This window comes from Salvelinus fontinalis, chromosome 13, assembly GCF_029448725.1.
Source record: "Salvelinus fontinalis isolate EN_2023a chromosome 13, ASM2944872v1, whole genome shotgun sequence".
Lineage (NCBI taxonomy): Eukaryota > Metazoa > Chordata > Actinopteri > Salmoniformes > Salmonidae > Salvelinus > Salvelinus fontinalis.
In genome coordinates, this window is record NC_074677.1 from 36,568,592 (window position 1) to 36,592,868 (window position 24,277).

Below are 24,277 nucleotides of genomic sequence, written 5' to 3' on the forward strand. Positions count from 1 at the left end.
GGTGGAGGAAGTCAAGCTAAACAGAGTAGTTATCATTTAGCTCACGTAGCAGACAGAAACGGCTATATGAGATTATCCTAACCCATGGCAGACTAATATAGATGGGTATATAGCCTAGATTTACTTTGATTTACTTTGGCGGAGTGAAATGAGTCCGATCTGATGTACTATCGAAGCAGGCCGTTAGCGATGGGGAGTACGATGTTGAGGTTTCCATGAGCAAGGCAGAGGCTAAGAGCCTGATAAGGACAGTGGTGGTGCAGCGGTGGCAGGAGCAGTGGAATTGAGTCACTAAGGGCAGGCATCTCTTCCAAATACAGAATATATATATTTTGTATGACCAATGTTACACCCTTGGGCCAGACGGAAGAGGAAGCGAGACATCCCACTTAGTTTTTTTCTGGTTCACTTCAAGTCAGTGAAGTAGACCAGACCCAGCTGCAATATAGACGGGTTAGCTGACAATGTCACGAAAACGAGGCGCACGATTCAATAGGGCAGAAGTCCGTGTGTTGTTGGGATTCTGGATGGCCAGATAGCTAGCAACTCTAACCACGTTTCCATCTAGTTTTTATGCGAGTAAAGTCATACCGTATGAAAGAAAAATCACGACAGCAGTTATGGAAACAGGAAGTTTCGGGTACAATTGTCTAAATACCTAAAGATAATTTGTTCGTTCGACATAGTGGGATCTTGTTGTGTCTGTAAAATTAACAATGATAGAAATGTTGGTGGAAATGTTGGACAGAAATGTTGCCTTTATGCGCAAATATTGATATAATAACCATCATATCGAATTAAACTTCGAGTCACGCGATGATATAGTGTGTTGTCCTCCCACTACCCCTCGGGAAACCATGCAGTTAATTAGGCTTCAGACTAAATCATTTATGATTTGTGCACAGTGATCTTGATGCTCCTTTCCAATAAATATCGAGGGTCTGATTCTGGTGGCATGATGATCGATGCTTGACTGCCGTTTGACAAATACAAATATCCATAATAATCTCATCATGTATGCTAGCCTACCCACACAGTCTACCCGCACTGTATCTGCAAACTGTTGGCTTAAGCGCACATGTCAAGACCAGGATAGGCACATTTGCTATTTAATGAAACATTTGAGACAAAACTATCTGTAGAGTTGAAAATGCGATGGAAACACATTCAATTTGAGATTTTTATTCGGTACATGAAAATTACTTTTTGTGTGCACTATGTCATCACGCATTTTTATCTGCACCAAGGCCATTTGGTGGGAAAATGTGCATATTTTCTTTATGCAGATTTGAGAATATTTGTATGAAAATCTGTCGCCAATTGGATGGAATCCTAGCTAATAACAACAAGCTGCCATGTGGGGAATCAAAGGTGGCTCGTTTCAGCTAGTTTGATCTTGTTCTTGATAACATGTCTTGTTTTGAGGTGTTTTGACTGATGTCATGTCTATACAAATATGGCTAAACTTCGCTAGCTAACTAACCAACAACTGAAATTATGTATTTGAGAGACAATTGCTCCATGTGCAAATGTATTTATCTTTTCAATAAACATTGGCGATGAGATATAGTTTACATGTTGTCAACAATCTAAGCCAACCCCGTATTTTTGACCCATAGTTGTGCAGGCATCGATTTTGTTGCTAAACAACCAACCCCTCGATTGCTTTGGTGTCTATGGGAGACACACCCATTTAAGTAGACCGGAATTTACCATAAAAAAAGGTAAACGGCCTGAGTGAACTATCTTCATTTATCCACCATCTTTGCCTGGGGCCTTGCCTGGCCTGAGCAGGGGAACATGACTTCTATGTGATGGGCAGACTGACATTAATTTGCTCTCACTAGCCAGAAGATTTGGACCCTACCATTACGCTTGTTTACACTGAGCTGCTCTTGGGTCGGAACGCCATGATGGTTAGATTGATGCCGAGTCCACGTCATGTCGGAAACTCCGAAAAAATTTCAGACTTGCTAACCTAGGCGGAAGTCGGATCCTGAGTTTCCCACTTGGGAGCAGGGTTTCAATTAGGAAAATGTGGCGCCGGACATTTGAGCAGCAACATTTTAATTTACCAGACATTTGAGAAATTTACCGGACCCATATGCATTGGGTGCGTAACCTGATTAGTGCATCCACGGTGCTAAGAATGACAAAAATCATATTTAGAATATGGTAATTCATATTAACAGAACATGCAAGTCAAGGATGCAATGATCTGCGGTCCTTCTTACTGAATTCTGATGTGTACTTTAAACATGTTAGAATAACTGCCCACACTTACTTTTCATCAGCCAATAAGATGAGTATCAAACAGCAAAATCATTAGCGTATATCAATCTATTATAGTAGAAAAGTTTAGGCTACCTATTTTATTGGTCAGCTTGTCGAGAAAGAACTAGCCTATTCCAAACCGACTCTGGGACAGTTGTCGGGCAATAGATCCCAAATTCGTACAACCTATGCTACATAATATTTTTTTCAAAAGCAATGAGTCTGATGCAACAGATCAGAACGTTTAGCTTTAAATGTTAATAAACTATAATTTTTCACATAAGCGCAGCAATGCACACAAGGCAGTAGGCTAGGCCCGAATATTCGTTCCATAATGTAATTAGCAGGAAAACAGCATTGTCAAACGGGCACTGCACATGCGAGCAGTTTCATGTGACATAGATTAAAATAACTGTTAGCAATTTAGAAAGAGAGAAGTTCTAATAGGCTACTTTGAAGCAAGGTAAGACATGCCTCATAATATGTATTCAAACTTTCAGGTTTCAAACAACTAATTATATGTTTTCAAAATGGGTACTGCCTCCAGCTCATTGCAAAGTGGTGTGTGACACGCTGATGAAGCCTTCCTTCCGTTGCCGTTTGATGCTGAGTTAACAACTGGGAACTCGGAAATCTCTGACTCTTTCTAGAGCTCCAACTTTTCGACCTGAAGATCACTGACGTCATGATTTGACCTCGTATTTTTTAGAGTTCCCAGTTGCCTTGAAAGCCCCACAATATGCTCCAGCATCAGCTCTTGCTTTGTCTGACACATTTTCCGCTCAAAGGGCTCTCTATCTGTATTCTGTACGCGTGTGATAAATAAGATACATAATGAATATACTGTACACACGTGCCAATTTCATTCCACTAGATTATGCAAATTAACCTATAGACCAATAACCATGACCAGTCAAATGTATTTACATCACAGGAGGTTGGTGGCACCTTAAATTGGGAGGATGCACTCGTAGTAATGGCTGGAGCAGAATAGGTGGAATGGTGTCAAAGACATCAAAAACATGGTTTCCATGTGTTTGATGCTTTTCCATTTCCTCCGTTCTAGACATTATTATGAGCCAGACATTATTACGGCTTTTCAATTTGTTTATTGGCTGCGGTGGCTGCTACTAGCTAGCATGAGGATGAAAACAACAATTTTCTTGAACAACAAGCAGTATTTCAATCTTCTCAATGTATCAGTTTGGATAAAGGTAACATTTGGAGTACAGTAGCATATCCCATCCCTGCCTTGAGGAACGTTTTCCGAACAATATCGCATGCTGGCTCAGCTCTCTTAATCTAACCATGATGGCGTTCCGACCCCAGTGTAAACAATTGTAACGGTAGGGTTGGAATGTTCTGGCTACTCTGAACACCTAATGGTTCGTCGGCGGGCGGGGATACATTCCACCCGCTCACTTTTCCGTGCCTTGCTGGATGAGGGAGGAAGTCTCTGGGCTCGAGCTGGACGTTTTGTGGAATTTGGGGGGCATCTAGCTAGCTAAAGTAAGTTATTCTTAAGATTCAAAAATTACATCATGGTTTGTTGAAATTTGTTAAAAACGTTCGAATTGTTCATCCATTACAGTATTAGTTAGCGTCTCTCTTTTTTTTTGTTGCTTGCAGTACGTTCGCATCTGTTAGCCATTTAGCTAGCAACCCAAGCTAGCCAGCTACGTTATTCGTTAATCGTCCCAACTTTACTTGGGTAAATGGCTTTGTAGGTTGAATACGTGATTGGTTACATTAATTTCTTTAAAATGGCAATATATTTTTAAAAATATGTCGGGAAAGGACGACGGGGAATACCATTTTGCATCCATTTTACCACCCACTCATTGCACCTGGAAGAACAATCAGTAGTGTTAGCTAACTAACGTTAATTGCGTCTGCCATGAAAAGAGGCAGCTGCAGTTGGTTGTTTTCTGCCAACATGACAGGATGTTTGATGAGTATTCTTCTATCTCGCGCCTATTAAAGTGTCGGTATGTTTGTACGACCTAACCTAGTAGCCTGCCGTAAAGTCAAACAGGGAGTAGACTCGTGCCACATAGTCTACTGCACCCTCAAAAACGTACTTTTTTTTGTTCGTAGCCTACCCAAATAAGTACATACCAGCCAGACTCTATTGGCAATGTTTTGAATTACATTCGAAGTAAGTATTATCGTCGGAAATATTACACCATGACCTATACTATTTATTTTGAAGCAATATTTCAATATTATAGGGGATTTGAAAAATGTCCTAAATATTAGTGCTGACTGGTGCTGGTTAGGAATGTAAAATAATGAGGACATCATTGTTACATGACTGACTTTAATGAAATCATACATATCCTCTCTCCCATGTAGGCAACATTCTCAACCATGGTGATGTCTTGCTGCTTGCTATGCGTAGACCAAATAACTGGCTGCTTCAAGAATTCACTCACCAATCTGATTACATTCTTTCCATGCATGCAGGATACCTGTTGCCTGATACCTGTTGCCTAATTTTTTACTTTGTGGGAGGTAATGCCACACTGTTCATACAATTTTTTTTAATCCAATGCATGTGTGTGAGTTAAAGCCACAATCTTGAGATTGTGTTTAAGGCCAAGTCATCCTCGGCACTCGGTTTTGTATGAAGCTGAGGGATGGAGCCAGGGAAATAAATGTAGGCTAATCACTCACATTCATAGACATAGCTAAGGATGCAAGGACAGTCATTAGACAGTGCATATTTTATATACATTTGTTAGTAACAACCCCTATAGACAATACTTTGGGCATACAGTTGTACAAATGTGTGCATTTTGTGGTGGAGTAAACATAAGTTAGGCATGACATGTTTAGACCTATTTATAGTGCAGTGAAGACCGAGAGGAAGAGGTGAAGTATAGTAGTGTATATAAATAATCTTTGGTTAAGATCTTTTCCTGGCTAGTCTAGTTCCTTTCTCTGTGAGTGAATGCATTATAGTTGGCTCATTCTTCTGTCTTAGTATTGTCTGATTTTTGTTGTCCTTACTCATAAAATGAGTAATCACATAGCTTTGCCTTGGCCAGTTAAAGCTGCAATAAGTAACTTTTTGGGCTACTCTTCCAAATTCACATAGAAATGTTAGTTATAGATTGGTCATTTGCATTGAAAGCAAGTCTAAGAAGCGGTATATCTGTTCTATGTGGGCTATGTCTGCTTCTTGTTAAGTTTTGTTTTACTTTCAGTTTTGTACATCAGCTTTAAATAGCTGAAAATACAATATGTTTGGTTATGAAAAATATATTTCTCAGCAGTTTAGATGGTACAATGATTATCTACACTATACGTGCTTGTTTTGTCACAAACTGAAATTTATTGGAAAGGAAATGGCAGAGTGATTTCTGCATAGTGCAGCTTTAAGCCCAAAGTTTGGTTTTAGCATTGGCACATCAGCAATGTGTCAGCTGTTTTTCACGGGCAGAAAGCTGTTCTTTCTAACCATGTTGGAATAGGTCACACTCTGTGGTTTGTTGATATTTAGGATCTGTCAGTGAGTCACCTGTCAGCAAACATAATTATGCTTATCTTGTACCCCCACAAGCTGACAGGAAGTTTAACTACAATTTCATAAAGAACATGTAGTTTAGAATAGGCTCAAGATATCACATGTAAGTGAAAAGCTGACGGTGCAGAAAATCCTCATGTTCCTGTAGGAGCTCGCTGGGTGTGTGCACAAGAACTTGACCACACTTGGGAGGGGTGCCCATTCTATTTATGTGCCTTACATTTCCCATGTCACGGACGGGGCGGGTGAAGCACTGGCAAGGTGTGGTCTTGGCTCTACCCTGTTGTCTCTACCATCTGGGAACCCTCCCCTGATCTGACTCAACTGTCAGAAAGATCAGTTCAAACTTGTAGATGTTTTTTATGTTGTGGCAATTAACAGCTGTCGCCGGCTGCTGCAAAGTGTCTAATTGTCGTGGAGGTGGGGCTAGTATTAGTCGCAGAATAACTTTTCTATAAATCCTCTGGTCTTGTACTAGTCTTTAGTGTGCCTAGCCATATGTCAAGATGTTATAATTATGTGTAAATTGTGGCGTTGACTTGCTGCTAAGCAAAGCATTGTCAATTTGAATAATGCATTTGAATCATATCACATTCTGTGATCATGCTATTATGCAAATGTACTTCTATTCAGAGTACATTGTTACCTGTATCCGTCCAATGTATTTAACTTTGTCACCCGTCCAAAAACAGCTTGTTCTGTCAACTGCCATTGAGGCCTGCTATTTTTAGGTGTTGACAGAGATGTTATTCTTAACGTTTATCCCCATGTCTAGACATGATGGTTCACATTACAATGTCCTTATTCTTCTATACCAGTAATGATTATACTCTACAGTGTGTACACTACTTCTCTACCGCCTCCATTTTTGCTCTGTGTATGTAACCCCAACCCCCTCTCTCTCATTCGTTCGCTTTCTCTCCCTCTCTGTCTGGGGTGTGACAGGGGTTGGCATATGAGGTAATGTTTGGAGTCCCTTATTATGGCTGGTCTGATTCCAGTGGCCTCATTTCACATCCAGGCGAGGCTCAAATACAGTTGCACAGTAATAGTCATTCACATGGTTGGTAATTTTCCTAATGATAATACAAAGGTTTACTTAGGGTTGTATGTTTTCTCTCGTTGTATAGTCTTTCAATGGCTAAACAATACAAAATGAGAGGGATGTGTGAATTTTGATCAGGCTAGGCTACATTTTTTTGCCTTCATGTTGTAGGACTTTTCTAGCAGTTTTGCGCCCTGTAATTTTGAATTTCAACTTGCAGAATGAGATGGTTTGATTATTGGGGAAATGACTCACATAGGAAATTGCTACTCTCTGGGGGGAAAACGATTGCCTAGTATGGTTTTGACTGAATTAAATTTCCAGCTGCTTGATAAGGAGTGTGAGTGTCATAAGCAGAAACCAAAGCACCTCTTTGCCCCCTTGGTTTATGTGAGTGTCAAGGCAATCAATGATCTTCATTCATGGCAGTGATTATACATTCTCTCTTGTCTTTTGTCCTTTGTTCGTCCTGTTGAATGTGTGCCTGTGATGCCAGATGCAGATTAAGAGAAAATGGTCCCATTGGAGGAACTGAACTGACTGATATTGCCATCTTATTTATGGTCATGACTTATGATTTAGGCCTCTCTAATCAATTGATCTATTATCATAGATCATTTCTTCATACCCAGGACTTATATTTAGAAAGGAGAGCTTGTTATGCACTGACTCACTGTATTGTATAGCCCATTCGACATGTTAGTTGTTAGGGTTGTGCTGTGTCCAGATCTCCATACCGTGCCTGTGCCATCCTGGGATATACAGTTTTATCAGTAGTACACATGGGGTGCAATTTATTCAATTTTTTTTTTAAATAAAAGGCCAAAAACCAACACTTACCAGAATGCTAACAAGTACTAAGGACTTCTCATATCGCATGCTAGGTAAATGCTAACGAGCACATGCAAACATTTACCTCTAGGACAGACAACCCAGCCTATAAAGTTATGAAAGTCTCAAAACATAGCTTGCAGCACAGACAAAACAAATATTAGGCAGCAGGGATCTTAATCCAGGAGGGGATTGTCTGCTGCTTGATCTTGATACTTTTGGTCATGTAGTGTATGTGGACACCTGCTTGTCAAACATCTCATTCAAAACTCATGGGAATTAATATGGAGTTGGTCCCCCTTTACTGCTACAACAGCCTCCACTATTCTGGGAAGGCTTTCCACTAGATGTTGGAACATTGCTGCAGGGACTTTCTTCCATTCAGCCACGAGCACTAATGAGGTCGGGCACTGATGTTGGGCGATTTAGTCGGCGTTCCAATTCATCCCAATGGGGTTGAGGTCAGGGCTCTGTGCAAGCCAGTCAAGTTCTTCCACACCGATCTCGACAAACCATTTCTGTATGGACCTCGCTTTGTGCACAGGGGCATTGTCATGCTGAAACAGGAAAGGGTCTTCCCAAGCTGTGGCCCTTAAGTTGGAAGCACAGAATTGTTTAGAATGTCATTGTATGCTGTAGTGTTTCCCTTCACTGGAACTAAGGGGTCTAGGCCAAACCATGAAGAGAGGATTTTTTTTAAAGCCCCTTACCATTTATTCCTCCTCCACAGAACTTTACAGTTGGTACTATGCATGGGTCAGGTAGCGTTCTCTTGGCATCCGCCAAACCCAGATTTGTATATTGGACTGCCCGATGGTGAAGAGTGAGAGAACTCATTCCACTGCTCCAGAGTCCAATGGCGATGAGCTTTACAACACTCCAGGCAATGCTTGGCATTGCACATGGTGATCTTAGCCTTGTGTGCGGCTGCTCGGCAATGGAAACCCATTTCATGAAGCTCCTAACGAACAGTTATTGTGCTGACGGTGCTTCAGAGGCAGTTTGGAACTAGGTAGTTAGTGTTGCAACCGAGGACATACGATTTTTACTTGCTTCAGCACTCTGGGGTATTGAAGAGCCATCCTGTGGCTTTTCCTAAAGTATATACGGTATACTACCCAAGCCTATTAATTATGTTCTGTAAGCATGATTGTGTGGAATCCAGATTCCCAAGCCTATGTCTTCAGGGAGCAATAATTTGTTAAAAAAGAACATTGTAATTACATTCATACTTGTGAGTATTTTGTCAGTGCAAGCCTTCATGGGTGAACTCTTTATGGAAGGAGAATGTGCTTATTCCGGTTTAGCTTTGGATGGCACAGAGTGGGAACAGTACAGGGCGGCAGGTAGCCTAGCAGTTAAGAGTTAGGCCAGTAACTGAAAGATCGCTGGGTCAAATCCCCAAGCATACAAGGTGGAAATTCTGTCTGTGCCCTTGAGCAAGGCACTTAAACCTAATTGATGCTCTAAGTCGCTCTGGATAAGAGTGTCTGCTAAATGACAAAAATGTACATGTATGCAGCTGACAAAAATGTACATGTATGCAGCTGATGTAGCCTATTTTTATAGACAGACCTGTTTACTGCATTTCTCTACCCCTTCAACATGGGAGGGGTGGCGGTGCCTAAACTAAGTACTTATCCATGAAGAATAGAGATCAGCAAATGTTGGTGAAGGAAACATGAAAGTGTGTGGAATGGGTGGCTGGTATTCTGTTATCTGGTTGGTATTTGTTGGTGCCCTTGAATAGTGAAACAAATATTTCAATGTGAAGGGTGACTATCGCCAAAATATTTACGGCTGGCTCATTCCTGAGTTGTGACCTCTCACCGCTTTCGCACCCCCCCCCCCCCCTCCCCCGCATTGTAAAAGTACACAAGAACAAGACATCATTGGAGTAGAAATAGAATCCTACTAACCATGCTTAATCTGATTATATAGCAATAGTGACATCCTTCAAGTTTTGTTGAAGGATGTCACTATTGATGAATGAATCAATAATTCATTTGAACATACTGTAGTAGCCTAATATCCAATTAGACATGTGCTGTGCTGATGGGGAGTGGTCAGTGAGGCAGCAGCGCTCTAGTGTCTCTGTCTGTCTGTGTGAGCTCAGGTTCCAGCCAAGTGAGCCACAGAATGTCATCTGTCACGCTAAAGTGACACTATCTTACGTTCCCTCCCACTGCAACAAGGATTCAAATGCTCAGCAGGCAGGACAAGGACTACATTGACAGGACTAATACTGGTGTCCTCTTCTCCTCCAGACCCGCTAAGAGGTCATGGAGGGTCGTATTGTTACAGAGAGGGTTGCTCATAAGGGAAGTAGTGTAATGGTATCCCCTTACTGTCATTTCCCCTTCTGCCTTTCATGATCTGACCAGTTCAGGACTTCTGTTCCCTGTCTCTCTCTAATGTCCCAACCTGTTTGTCTGCACAGGACCCACCTCTCTTGACTGACCACCTTCGGTCATTTCCATCAACATGGCAGGAAAGATCTCCAAAGACGAGCTGGAGGAGCTGCGAGAGGCGTTTGGCAAAATTGGTGAGTCGGCTACATCTGTGATTTTACAGTTGATTGATTTGATTTGCTACATTAGTACGACCAGTATGGCTTGTTTCATAATACATGTTTGTTACATTACACACAGGCTACAAGTCTACAACTGTTTCATTGTACTGTCCCTGACTTTAGTTATTGACGTTCGCCTCTCGTCCCTTGCCTGCTTTTTTCTATTGTTTGCGAACCAGCCCAAGGATTCTAGCAAAAAAGTATTGTGTGTTAGCTGAAACGTATTTAGAAAATATGCTCAAACCGCTGCGGTCTGTCTGTGCTTTTGTAGACCTCGATGGCAATGGGTCCATCTGCGACTATGAGCTCCATGAACTGTTCAAGGAGGCCAACCTTCCCCTGCCTGGCTACAAAGTCAGGGAGATCATTCAGAAGCTGGATCGCAACAAGGACAACAAGATCAGCTTTGATGAGTTTCTGTCGGTGAGTCATGTTTGACAGTTGTGTGTTAGTCATCCTAAGGGAGTCGGGTTTCAGCAAGTCAGGTTTGGCCAGTCATCCTCAGGGAGTTGGTGTCAGCAAGTCAGGTTTGGTGAGTTTGTTCCAGTTAATGAGGGATTTGTTGTTGGGAGTTCTGCCTATCCCTGTCTGACTAAGGAGACCATCTTTTGTCTCCTTTGTGAAATCAAGTTCCCCTTTGAAATTCTTGTGAACTAGTTCTTTAACGTGTCAATTGAGTGTCCACTAAAGCACACACAGGAATGAGGAAATGAGGTCAGATGGTGAGTTCCTGTATTTCGTTTCACCCATGATGAGAGAACAGTAATTTATTGGCCTGTGCCAGTCTCCATTTAGAGTAATGATTTTTAGAGTAATGATTTGACCAATGGGATCCAAAAATAAAATAATTATTACTAATCTCTATTTTATACCATTTCTCATAGCTCACCGACGAGAGGAACTTTTTGGTGGGGGGGGGGATTATATCAGCCTTTTTTGTATGGGTTAGCCTCAGTTATGTTAACAAATTAACATTTTTTTTAAATGGAGAAAGTCCATGTCTCTGTTTTCATTTAAAATATGGTGGGTACAGTTTGAGATTAAGATAATAGTAAACCATATCCATTTAATTGAAAGTAAATGAAATCACAACAGAGTTATTAGTTATGAAGGTACATTTTGTGCTCCCAAGTGGCGCAGCGCTCTAAGGCACTGCATCTCAGTGCAAGAGGCGTCACTACAGACACCCTGGTTTGAATCAAGGCTGTATCACAACCGGTCGTGATTGGGAGGCCCATAGGATGGCGCACAGTTGGCCCAGCGTAGTCTGGGTTTGGCCGGTGTAGGCCGCCATGGTTAAGAACAAATTCTTATTTACAGACTTGTCTAGTTAAATAATAAAAAATGCATACTATTGTGTTTTCCATGGGCCTCTATCTACTGTGCATAGGCAGTGTAGGCTAACACCACTTGATCCTATGTTTATGGTCTGGTGTAGACTTCGTACAGTATCCGGTAACATGTTGAATTAGGAGGATAAAAACGTTTGGTTCAGAGGCGCTTGGCTTCCTGGTAAACACTGGTGTTTTTGTATCTTTACTGCTCCTCCCCAGTGAGAACCGTAATGAATACCATGGCAGGCTTACACTGATTTATCTTGTAATAATGCTTATTATGATAACTGTGCATAATGTAATCAGAAATGTATTAGGATCTTGAAGAGGTTGGCCGTTGAAGCTAAAATGCCCTTTGCCGCCTCTACTGCAGATATTCCAGGAGTTGAAGAGCAGTGACATTGCCAAAAGCTTTCGCAAGGCCATTAACAGGAAGGAGGGGATCCTGGCCATTGGGGGGACATCTACGCAGTCCAGCGAGGGCACGCAACACTCCTTCTCTGGTGAGCTGCTCAGTCTCCTTCTACTAATGTTGATGGGATTGCATTACAGTATGCTGTACTGTGTATATACACACTGAGTGTACAAAATATTAAGAACATGTGCTCTTTCCATGAGACTGACCAGGTGAATACAGGTTAAGGTATGATCCCTTATTGATGTCACTTGTTAAATCCACTTCAATTAGTGTAGATGAAGGGGAGGAAACAGGTTAAAGGATTTTTAAGCCTTGAGACAATTGAAACATGGATTGTGTATGTGTGCCATTCGTAGAGTGAATGGCCAAGACTAAATATTTAAGTGCTTTTGGATGTGATATGGTGGTAGGTGCCAGGCACACCGGTTTGTGCCAAGAACTGCAACACTGAGTTTTTTTGTGCTCAATACTTTTCTGTGTATATCAACAATGGTCCACCACCCAAAGGACATCCAGCTGACTTGACACAACTGTGGTAAGCATTGGAGTCAACATGGGTCAGCCTCCCTGTGGAATGCTTTCAACACCTTGTGGAGTCCATGCCTTGATGAATTGAGGCTGTTCTGGGGGGGTGCAACTCAATATTAAGAAGGTGTTCCTAATGTTTTGTACACTCAGTGTATAGGCCTTTTGATCTAATTTAAGGGAATCTTTCTCATGAGTTTTGGTAGATGCTCTGTCTGTCTCTCTAATCTCATAGTGGATTGATTACCTACTCTACGCTAGGGGCCCTAGTCAATCGAAACCAATAACTGGGTTTCCTTGGATGTTAAACATAACATTATTCCCGTGTAGTGAGAGAAGGTGTATAAAGTTGTGTTGGGCTGAGAGTTTCCTTGTGCTGCCCTGTGCAGAGGAGGAGCGGTACGCGTTTGTTAACTGGCTCAACACAGCGCTGGAGAATGACCCTGACTGCAAGCACGCCCTGCCCATGGACCCCAACTCAGACTCCCTCTTCAAGGCCATGGGCGACGGCATCGTTCTCTGGTGAGACACAATTACATAAATCCCTATGTTCTGTGTAATTCTGCACTTACAGCCCCTAACACAGCTAATTTTCCTTACACGTGGTTGGTTGAAATGGGGCATATCTGCGTCGCCCAACATTAGGACCCCTCATAAGCCAGCTGTTTATGTGCTCCTGTAGTAAAATGATCAACCTGTCGGTGCCAGACACGATTGACGAGAGGACCATAAACAAGAAGAAGCTGACACCATTCACAATACAGGTCTGTACAAACTCAACCAGACTGGTCACACACAGTACACTGATTGGGGATTCTTAGGCTGCCTAGAAACACAGCCCAATTCTCATATTTCTATCACTAATTGGTCTTTTGACCAATCAGATAAGCTCTGAAAAATATATGTGATTGGTCAAAAGACCAATTTGTGGGGGAAAAATATGAGATTTGGGCTGACTGTGTAAAAGCAGCCTTAGCGATGTAGTGATTTGTTAGCGATTTAGCAAATAGATAGAATTTCTGTCATCTCTATTTATGTTTCATGTACGAATGTGGGAGGACTTGTTTGTTTTTCTCTCTTTCCTGCAAGGGACTTCAAAGCTTTTTATGTTTCTACGTCCTGCAGGAGAATCTGAACCTGGCTCTGAACTCGGCCTCTGCCATTGGCTGCCACGTGGTGAACATCGGGGCTCTGGACCTAAGGGAGGGGAAGCCCCACCTGGTGCTGGGCCTGCTGTGGCAGATCATCAAGATCGGCCTTTTTGCTGACATTGAGCTCAGCAGAAATGAAGGTGAGGGACTTTCACAGCACAATCACTGTCTTGGCGACTCATGAACCTGTATCTAACCGCCGTGTTATTCCTCATCATGGTACATTTACCCATTACAAGGAGGAAAGGTCTCTTTCCTTTTATATCACAACATTATGACGTCAAGCCAGTTTGTCCTCAGTGTTGGAGTGGCTTTTCATGGTTAAAGAAATCTTTGGTCAGTGAGTGTTGAGGTGCTGTAGCTGAGTGAATGTCCTGTGACCCCAGCCCTGGCTGCTCTGCTGAGAGATGGAGAGACCCTGGAGGACCTGATGAAGCTGTCTCCAGAGGAGCTGCTGTTGCGCTGGGCTAACTTTCATCTGGAGAACGCTGGCTGGCAGAAGATCAATAACTTCAGCTCCGACATCAAGGTAGGGATGTACGGTCCATGTATGTTTGGTTCGTTTTCACTGTATCTGTATGGTTAATGAAGGTGAAATAGTTTTATGTTGTCCTCACAAAGAAGTGGTGGAACTATGTCTAATCAATTTTATTTAGCCAATCAAGGCTTCAACCAAATCTGGACTCTTAATTATATTCTTTCAAAGCAAACAATTCTTTGCTCTGATGATATCTTTGGTTTTTATGCCCGTGCTTTATGAGATTTCTGACTGACTGTATCTTTTCTTCAGCTGACAGACCTTTCAACCTGTAAAGGTACTTCATAGATCAACTTCCATAATGTATAGGAATTGACAATAGCTTCATACATGTGTCATCAAGATCATTGTACAGTATTAATATTTCCATTGTTCGTCATGGTCATTGCATACCTATCTGTTGTGTCGTCTTGTTCCCATGTGGCCTGCACAACCTTGTATCCCAGTGTTCTTGTATATCTTTCCAATGCTGAGGTTCAAACGAGATGTCTGTCTCTGTTTCAGGACTCCAGAGCCTATTTCCACCTTCTCAACCAAATCTCCCCCAAAGGCACAGAGGAAGATCAACCACGCATAGACATCAGCATGGCAGGCTTCAGTGTAAGCACCTTCACGGAGAATATACACATTTCATATACAGAGAATCAATTGTGTTCAGTTAATATACGTACATTCAGAAGGGATAAATAAAATGCGTCCCTGGTATGAACCTGTGGTGTGTCTATGACCTGCAGGAGAAGGATGACCTGAAAAGGGCAGAGAACATGCTTCAGCAGGCTGACAGGCTGGGCTGTCGACAGTTTGTCACCCCAGCCGACGTCATTGCCGGCAACCCCAAACTCAACCTGGCCTTTGTGGCCAATCTCTTCAACAAGTACCCATCTCTCACCAAGCCTGAGGGAGAGGACATCGATTGGGGGCTGCTGGAAGGTGGGTGCTGAGCTAGACATCTGTTGGTTATGATTGCTGGGTGGATTCTGTCCAGTGTACATTGTACTCCCTGAGACCATAAAATCACCCAACATCTTTTCTGTTTAGGTGAGACACGAGAAGAAAGAACATTCCGGAACTGGATGAATTCCCTGGGTGTGAACCCACATGTCAATCATCTGTATGGGTATGTACCAAATGCAGCTAATTATTTATATTAAAAATTAACATGCCAATACCTTACTGCTCCCTACCAGTGGTATTCATACACAGGGTCAGGTAACCTATATAAGGATTATCTTTCCTCTATAGAGATCTAGCGGACGCCTTGGTCATCCTTCAACTTTATGAAAAGATCAAAGTGCCCGTCGACTGGACCAACAAAGTCAATAAACCACCATATCCCAAGATTGGGACAAACATGAAAAAGGTAAACTATATTCTCAAATAAAATGTATGTTCCTCCTATAATTCTTACTTTGAAAAAATGCTAAATAATGATCGTATGGCGGAATTTACTGTTTCTGTCTTCAACTATTCAGAAGCTCATAGATCAAAAGAACACAGCTCCAGTTCTGGAGAGAGACTAAAGGTGTGTTTCTCTTCACAACTACTATGTTTTCTCTGCTCAGTTGGAGAACTGCAACTATGCGGTGGAGCTGGGGAAGACGACGGCGAAGTTCTCTCTTGTTGGCATCGGTGGGCAGGACCTGAACGATGGCAATGCCACCCTGACGCTGGCCCTGGTGTGGCAGCTGATGAGGAGGTGAGTCCTGGCACATGCTTAGATCAATATGTAACATACCTTCAATAACCAGGGACACATTTTCTGTTTTCACCACTGCAAAATATGTTGCTGTTACTTTGATGTTTATGGAAAACATATGTGTGCACAGGTAAATAAAGAAGGGATAAGCGCTGAAAGGAAATTTGACTCCAATTTACTCTTCGCTGACCACCGCCCCACTCGGACAACATTTTCCCAGGAAGCTCCATTCCCCATTCAAACTTCTGGAGAAAACCCCTCACATCAATCTCAAAAAAATGTTGCCCTGTTTTCTCCCCAATTATGTGGTACCCAATTGGTAGTTAGTCTTGTCTCGTCGCTGCAACTCCGGTACGGACTCGGGAGAGGCGTAGGTCGAGAGCCGTGCGTCCTCCGAAAACACAACCCAACCAAGCCGCACTGCTTCTTGACACAGTGCCCACTTAACCTGGAAGTCAGCCGCGCCAATGTGTCGCAGGAAACACCATGCACCTGGCGACAGTGTCAGCGTGCACTGTGCCCGGGCCTGCCACAGGAGTCGCTAGTGCGCGATGGGACAAGGACATCCCTGCCGGCCAAACCCTCCCCTAACCCGGACGACGCTGGGCCAATTGTGCACCGCCCCATGGGTTTCCAGGTCGTGGCCGGCTGCGACAGAGCCTGGACTCGAACCCAGAATCTCTAGTGGCACAGCGATGCAGTGCCTTAGATCACTGTGCCACTCGGGAGGCCAAACTGTGTTTTTAATACACCATAAAATTAAACGCAGACTATCCCTTGATAATTAGGACACTATTGGGTATGTTGTGGTGGACTGTCATTACACTTCAGGGGAACCTGTTACGATGAAGTTTGTAGTGTGGCTAGCCACTGGATGGCTCTGAATGCATGCAGTCAACGTTACTACTAACCACTTGGAGCTGATTAGTACTCTCAAGTAGTATCCTGACGTCGACAGCAGATGGTTGTATTCATAATGTAGCTAACTTAGCTAGCTTACATACATTTTGAGAAAATGTTTTGTTAACTGCCTAGCTAGCTTTAGCAAGGTTTGATGGTCATTGAGAAAACGCTAGCTAACCAGCTGAGCTAGCAAACAAAGTAACAAAAGTCTAATTTCAGATTCTAAAAATACAACAGGCTCTGCATTTCAGAAATCAGAGTAGCAAGTTCCCCTCGTGCACTGTAATTTAGCTACTTTTTGATTAACTCTGTTTTGCCATAGCTCTCATTGGCTTTCATGCGTTTGAAACATGAGCTTGTCTGAGGTGTTCGGACTCAACGACAGTTGCTATTAGAGGTCGACCGATTAATTGGAATGGCCGATTTAATTAGGGCCGATTTTCAAGTTTTCATAACAATCGGAAATCGGTAATTTTGGACACCGATTTTGCAGATTTTTTTTAAAAAAGAGGGGATTTTTTATTTTATTTTTTGGTTGCACCTTTATTTAACAAGGCAAGTCAGTTAACAACACATTCTTATTTTCAATGACGGCCTAGGAACGGTGGGTTAACTGCCTTGTTCAGGGGCAGAACGACAGATCTTTACCTTGTCGGCTCAGGGATTCAATCTTGTAACCTTACGGTTAACTAGTCCAACGCTCTAATCACCTGCCTCACGAGCAGCCTACCTGTTACGCGAATGCAGTAAGAAGCCAAGTTAAGTTGCTAGCTAGCATTAAACTTATCTTTATAAAAAACAATCAATCATAATCACTAGTTATAACTACACATGGTTGATGATATTACTAGTTTATCTAGCGTGTCCTGGGTTGCATATAATCGATGCAGTGCGCATTCGCGAAAAAGGACTGTCGTTGCTCAAACGTACCTAACCATAAACATCAATGCTTTTCTTAAAATCAATACACAGAAGTATATATTTTTAAACCTGCATATTTAGCTAAAATAAATCCAGGTTAGCAGGCAATATTAACCAGGTGAAATTGTCACTTCTCTTGCGTTCATTGCACGCAGTCAGAGTATATGCAACAGTTTGGGCCGCCTGGCTCATTGCGAAATAATTTGCCAGAATTTTACGTAATTATGACATAACATTGAAGGTTGTGCAATGTAACAGGAATATTTAGACTTATGGATGCCACCCGCTAGATAAAATACGGAACGGTTACGTATTTCAATGAAAGAATAAACGTTTTGTTTGAGAGGATAGTTTCCGGATTTGACCATATTAATGACCTAAGGCTCGTATTTCTGTGTGTTATGTTATAACTAAGTCTATGATTTGATAGAGCAGTCTGACTGAGCGATGGTAGGCACCAGCAGGCTCGTAAGCATTCATTCAAACAGCGCTTTCGTGCGTTTTGCCAGCAGCTCTTCGCAATGCTTCAACCATTGCGCTGTTTATGACTTCAAGCCTATCAACTCCCAAGATTAGGCTGGTGTAACCGATGTGAAATGGCTAGCTAGTCGGCGGGGTGCGCGCTAATAGAGTTTTAAACGTCACTCGCTCTGAGACTTGGAGTAGTTGTTCCCCTTGCTCTGCATGGGTAACGCTGCTTCGAGGGTGGCTGTTGTCGTTGTGTTCCTGGTTCGAGCCCGGGTAGGAGCGAGGAGAGGGATGGAAGCTATACTGTTTTTTTTTATTTTTTTATTAGGGGTGGGATGGAAGCTATACTGTTACACTGGCAATTCTAAAGTGCCTATAAGAACATCAAATAGTCAAAGTTTAATGAAATACAAATGGTATAGAGAGAAATAGTCCTATAATTCCTATAATAACTACAACCTAAAACTTCTTACCTGGGAATATTGAAGTTAAAAGGAACCACCAGCTTTCATATGTTCTCATGTTCTGAGCAAGGAACTTAAACGTTAGCTTTCTTACATGGCACTTTTACTTTCTTGTCCAACACTTTGTTTTTGCATTATTTAAACCAAATTCAACATGTTTCATTTGATGTATTATATTAAGTTAAAATAAGTGTTCATTCAGTATTGTTGTAATTGTCATGATTACAATTTATTTTTTTTATTTTTTAAATCGTCCGATTTAATTGGTATCGGCTTTTTTTGGTCCTACAATAAACGGTATCGGTACGGCGTTGAAAAATCACAATCGGTCGACCTCTAGTTGCTATCCTTTGGAGCGATCTGGGGCAGAACTTAGCAAAGGGGCAATTGTCTTGTTTTCATATTCTGACTAAATATTTTGACTATCTTATTTGTTGTTTCCTGAAACCCCAAATATGCAGCTCCAATGTAGCTTTGCATTGTTACTTAAATACCAACCAGTTGTTTTCTCAATGGTTCTGCTAGGCAGGGCCAGTTGTTGAAGTGGGTGGTGCGTGTAGACTAACTAGAATTGCCGGTTTGTCCTGGTGCAGTGCTAGTATCTGTGGCGTCACTGTCAACAATATTTATGACATGCTCTCACACGATTATTTCTCAGTAAATCAGGGTCGTAAAAGAAGAGGTAAAGCAGCATAGGGGCAAATGTTTTGTAAACCTGTCCTTCAGGCAACTGCACTGGAACATTTAAACAGTGGATTGTTCATTCTTAAGCAGAACTTGATGAATAAGTGGATTGTTTTTGGTGTACTTTTGACGGGCCTTCGATGGTTACATGCTGACCATTGCACACTGCCGAGTGCCCAAGAAACTGATCAATATGTGAGCTAACTCTTGACATCTCTCCTAGATATACGCTGAATGTACTGGAGGACTTAGGAGATGGACAAAAAGCTAATGATGACATCATTGTTAAATGGGTCAATACAACCTTGTCAGAGGCAGGGAAAACAACCAAGATCTCAAGCTTCAAGGTTTGTAAAGCTTTATTGATATATTTAGGTTGTTCATTTAATACATTTGTTTATATCTTTGTTAGGTGCATACATGTGTTATACAACTATGTTCTGTAGTGATAATGCAGTCGCTACATTGAATCCTCCAATCGGCAGACCTAATCTGTGGCATGCCACAAATTCTGACACTGTACTTGAGCTGATTTGTGAAGCAGGGTATTTGACACTGTGTGTCCTCTGCCCTTGATTGTCAGGACAAGGAGATCAGCACCAGTTTACCAGTGGTGGACCTGATTGATGCCATCCAACCTGGCAGCATCAGCTACGACCTGGTCAAGACTGGTAGCCTCTCAGCCGAGGACAAGCTGGAGAACGCCAAGTAAGACTTCCACTGATATACCTGTCCTGATGATCATTGATTTGGGATATTGACCTGTATGAAGAACTCAAGCTTCAACTACTTCCTGTTTTTTTGCTATACTATCTGTTAAAAAAATTGAAATATGGAGGGGTTGTGAAGTATATATTCACAAGTTATACGAATGAATATTAAACAAATAGGAATGTGTCTGAGATGTCGAGCCATAGAAGTAAGTGCTGATCAATATTAAATGAAACAACCCATTTTCCCTATTAGATATGCCGTCTCCATGGCGAGGAAGATCGGCGCGCGTGTCTACGCTCTCCCAGACGACCTGGTGGAGGTCAAGCCCAAGATGGTGATGACCGTGTTCGCCTGCTTGATGGGCCGGGGGATGAAGAGGGCTTAACGGACTGGTTGTGCCACTTTGGCATTGCCACACAACTACCCACAAGCCTTTCGCTTTATTAAGGGCCACCCGGGAATGAAGAAAGACATGTGGAAGAATTGTTACCAATAGACATTTGCAGTTTTTTTTTTTTTTTATCGGTTTTGTGCTATATTCACCTGTGTGTGTGGTACTTTTTCAAAACTTTTTGTACAAAACTCTAAACACAGCATCATGATATCTTCTCAATTTAGTTATTTTAACAACCAGTTAATCCATTAGCAAACATGCAAGATACATGTTTCAAAATTCCCCTTTAAATGTAGTATGCTACAGGACTGTACATTACATTACACAGTTTTCACGTTAGGGAATACACTTACACTACCCATCAACATTTACTGAAAATCTAATTTCTATCCCATGTGTGTTCATTCTTTCACAGTCATTGATGCAAAATATAAATGTATTCAGATATAATTACACTATAGGTGTACTGTAATCAAATGAAAGAAACTTAACGTTTAGCAGGCACAAGTTTGCATCAAGCCAGTTAAGCATTTCACCATAGGTTCTCATTAACACAGTAAATGTCCTCATTGTTCATGCACCTGGGGGAAAAACCTTTTGACATGGTGAATCCAAGCCTGACATAGATCTGGAATGATGTCATTGCATGCCTCATCCATGGCCTGAAGGAGGGTGGCACACTCATGGGGATTGCAATCATACACCTTCCACCTGTATTCTAATATTGTGTTGTATTGGCCCTATGTGGCTCAGTAAGAGCATGGCACTAGCAACACCGCAGAGTTTTTGGTTCAATTCCTATTGGGGTCACACAGGAAAATGTGTTGACTCACTGTTGCCACTTTGGATAAAAGTGCCTGCTCTACCTAAATGGCATATTATGAATTACAGTACTATATTGACCAATGCAATTATAGTAAAGCAGTGTAACCCCTCCCCCAATCAAAAAGACACCTGTAATTTTGGGCACATATTTAGGGCAGTGGTGAGCAACATACGGCCGGTGGGAAATAATGGACCTTTTTCTGTCCGGCAAATAGCTTTCGACAAACGAATAGGTCCTGGAGAAGAAATCTGCGGCATTCCGCTCAATAATAAAAAAAATATCAATATGGCCCTCGACAATTATTTAGGGGATTCAATTGTTACACACAGTACATTTTTGGTCTTGTATATGTTTTTTTACTTACAGTAGAATAAAATAAATGGTCACCATCATAGTATATTCACACAATAAGGCACGAACAGGTGTGGTATATGGCCAATATACCACAGCCAAGGGCTGTTCTTATCCACGACGCATCGCGGAGTGCCTGGACACAGCCCCTAGCCGTGGTATATTGGCCAAATACCACAAACCCCCAAGGTGCCTTAGTGCTATTATAAACTGGTTACCAATGTATTTTAGAGCAGTAAAAATAAATGTTTTTTCATACTCGTGGTATGAGGTCTGATACCTCGGCTGTCAGCCAATCAGCATTCAGGGCTCGAACCACCCAGTTTATAATACAGTATATATCATACTTTATGTTCATACTTTACAAACATTTTCATGGTGTATTTCTCAATCTGTAGTAGACAAACCAGTTTAACATCTAGAGGTTTACCAAATGGTTAAATGATTATCAATTTAGACCATTCGGATTAGGTAATAGTAAAAAATACAATCATATCAAAAGTAACGTGAGCATTGTGTTGTGAAAAGCTTTTACTTTATTTGAACGTATTGCAATGTTAGACTTATTTATTTCAAGATGAAACACTGATTTAAGTTTTATGAAAAGGTGAATGATTGTGTGTTGTACTTAGTCAATTGAATATGTGCGTAGTTTAGAAACTGCCTTTTTGATCATCTGTTTTGTACTAAGCGTTGAGAAAATGTATCACATACTTGTGAAACTTGCACCAAAGTGATTGAAAAAAAACTGTAAGACTCTTTGCAATCAAAACCTAAAATTTCAACCTCGTTTTGAACGGAGGTATGTATACTACAAAATATTGTGCAGTCTTATGAGGTAAGCCCAAAACATAAAGTTACTGAAGAACACTATGCCTCATGTTACAGAGGACAACTTCCTATGTTACTTTTCGATATGCAACACTCTCAATTCATGTTTCAGAATGCTGTATGGTATATGTATGTATGTATTTTTCCAGTTAACAGGTTGTGTTTCTGAGTAGTTCTACTCCGGTTGATTATGTTACAATTATATCCTTGACGTGTACACTATATAATACATAATCATATCATCCCTTACACAGTGGATAACAATATTTAACTTGGACTAACTGAAATGGTGGCGGTTTAGGTGTTGCACCTGAACTTTCTCCTCTCCCTTATTGAAATGCATGCATATCTTAATATCTAGTCTTGTCAACAGCTGCATATCTATGGAAGCCATAAGGTCAAACCTTAGTAATGACCAAACCTGAAGGGTATTCTCTGTGTATTCCTGTATTTACTTTATTTTGGGGGGATTATGGTAGCTAGCTAGTAAGCTGAGAGCAGCTGGGTGTCTGTCTGGCTTTTTTCTATTGTGCTATTGGTATGTCTTATTACTCTGGAAGAAACCAAGGGAGCTCACTTGATAGTTTGGTGTCCCTGGTTGTGCAGTATCTTTTAATGCCAACTTCTGATGCGCATTAGTTTCCTCTTTTCTTTTGTATTCAACATGACCAAAAAAATTGCCTAAACTATTTCTGCCTTGCAGATATTTTCATTATATTCCATAGTTACCGTACCATTGCATTTTGGTCTCATGTGTACATGTTTACTCTGAAGTGCTTTATACAAATAATAAATAAGAAAATGAACAATGCGTAAGAATCTGCTTGTTATTTATACATAGGCCTACATATACAATACATTGTGGAACCTTATTTCAGCCGTGGTCATATAGTATTTTCTGTCCTTTGGCAAGCAGACAACAAAAGGTATGCATAGTGAATGGTGGTTCTGTTTCCCTGTATTCATTGTGTGCTGTGGGAGGTCTGAAGGGACGTATGCTCTGTGGACTGTCTACTTGCAGGTTAATCTCTACAGTCTGTGGAGGGACAGGTGATGCGGTTGCACCGCCCTAGGCTTTACACTACAGTGCAGTTCACCTATTTACCCAAATGCATTGCTTATTTTCTCCAGAAACCTGCATGCTCTACTTGTTTGCATTCACAACAGTTTCAATCCATAAAGTAACAGTAGGCTGCTGTACTTAAGTGCAACTCTGTAAACTCGGATACATAATGGCACTAACTTCAGTGTTCTTTGGGTGGATGTGTTCTCTTATCCATATAGAGGTTCTTTAGTTTCGGTGTAGTGATTAAACCATGGGGAACCCAGATAGCAGATCGTTGGACGTTGTTCACTGGTCTGAATCCTGAACAGATGCTGAGACTGCTCTAAACCACAAGCCCCCTCAGGCTTTCTAAGTCCTCTCTGTCGCATACTGTTTACTAAGTGGAGACTGTCTGCCACAGTCTGTCAGAGAGCTCTATGAGGGTGAAAGACAAGATGAGATGACAGACTGCTTTGGCTCTCATGGGCTTCATTATCTGGATTTACAGGCACTGAATGCTACATTGGGGAGTGTCTACTTTTTTTTCTATGTTAGTGTTCATTAGTTACTGAATTAACAGGACAGAAGCTAACCAGAGTCAATTCTCTACATGGGGGACGAAGTGTCTGTCACCCACTTGATGTGACTTGCTGATCGGACTTTACTCTCTTGGTGCTTGTTCTTCTCATTAAGACAGAGAGGCTAAGCACTCCTTTTTACCCCTGAAAGCTCTCCACGTCCCCGCCCTCTTTTTCTCTCTTCC

The 24,277-nt window shown here is 41.7% G+C and overlaps 1 protein-coding gene across 1 annotated transcript; it reads left to right on the plus strand.

Annotated features, from left to right (window-relative positions):
• Positions 1-3,674: 3,674 nt before the first annotated feature.
• On the plus strand, positions 3,675-23,280 carry LOC129868579 (plastin-3). Its single transcript, XM_055942686.1, has 16 exons — positions 3,675-3,783; positions 10,120-10,224; positions 10,523-10,674; positions 11,959-12,088; positions 12,918-13,050; positions 13,211-13,292; positions 13,654-13,819; positions 14,066-14,208; positions 14,722-14,817; positions 14,952-15,147; positions 15,256-15,334; positions 15,460-15,577; positions 15,780-15,913; positions 19,577-19,700; positions 19,937-20,061; positions 20,320-23,280. Exons 2-16 carry the CDS (start codon positions 10,164-10,166, stop codon positions 20,450-20,452), a joined length of 1,872 nt encoding a protein of 623 aa, XP_055798661.1. The 5' UTR covers positions 3,675-3,783; positions 10,120-10,163; the 3' UTR covers positions 20,453-23,280.
• Positions 23,281-24,277: the final 997 nt, after the last annotated feature.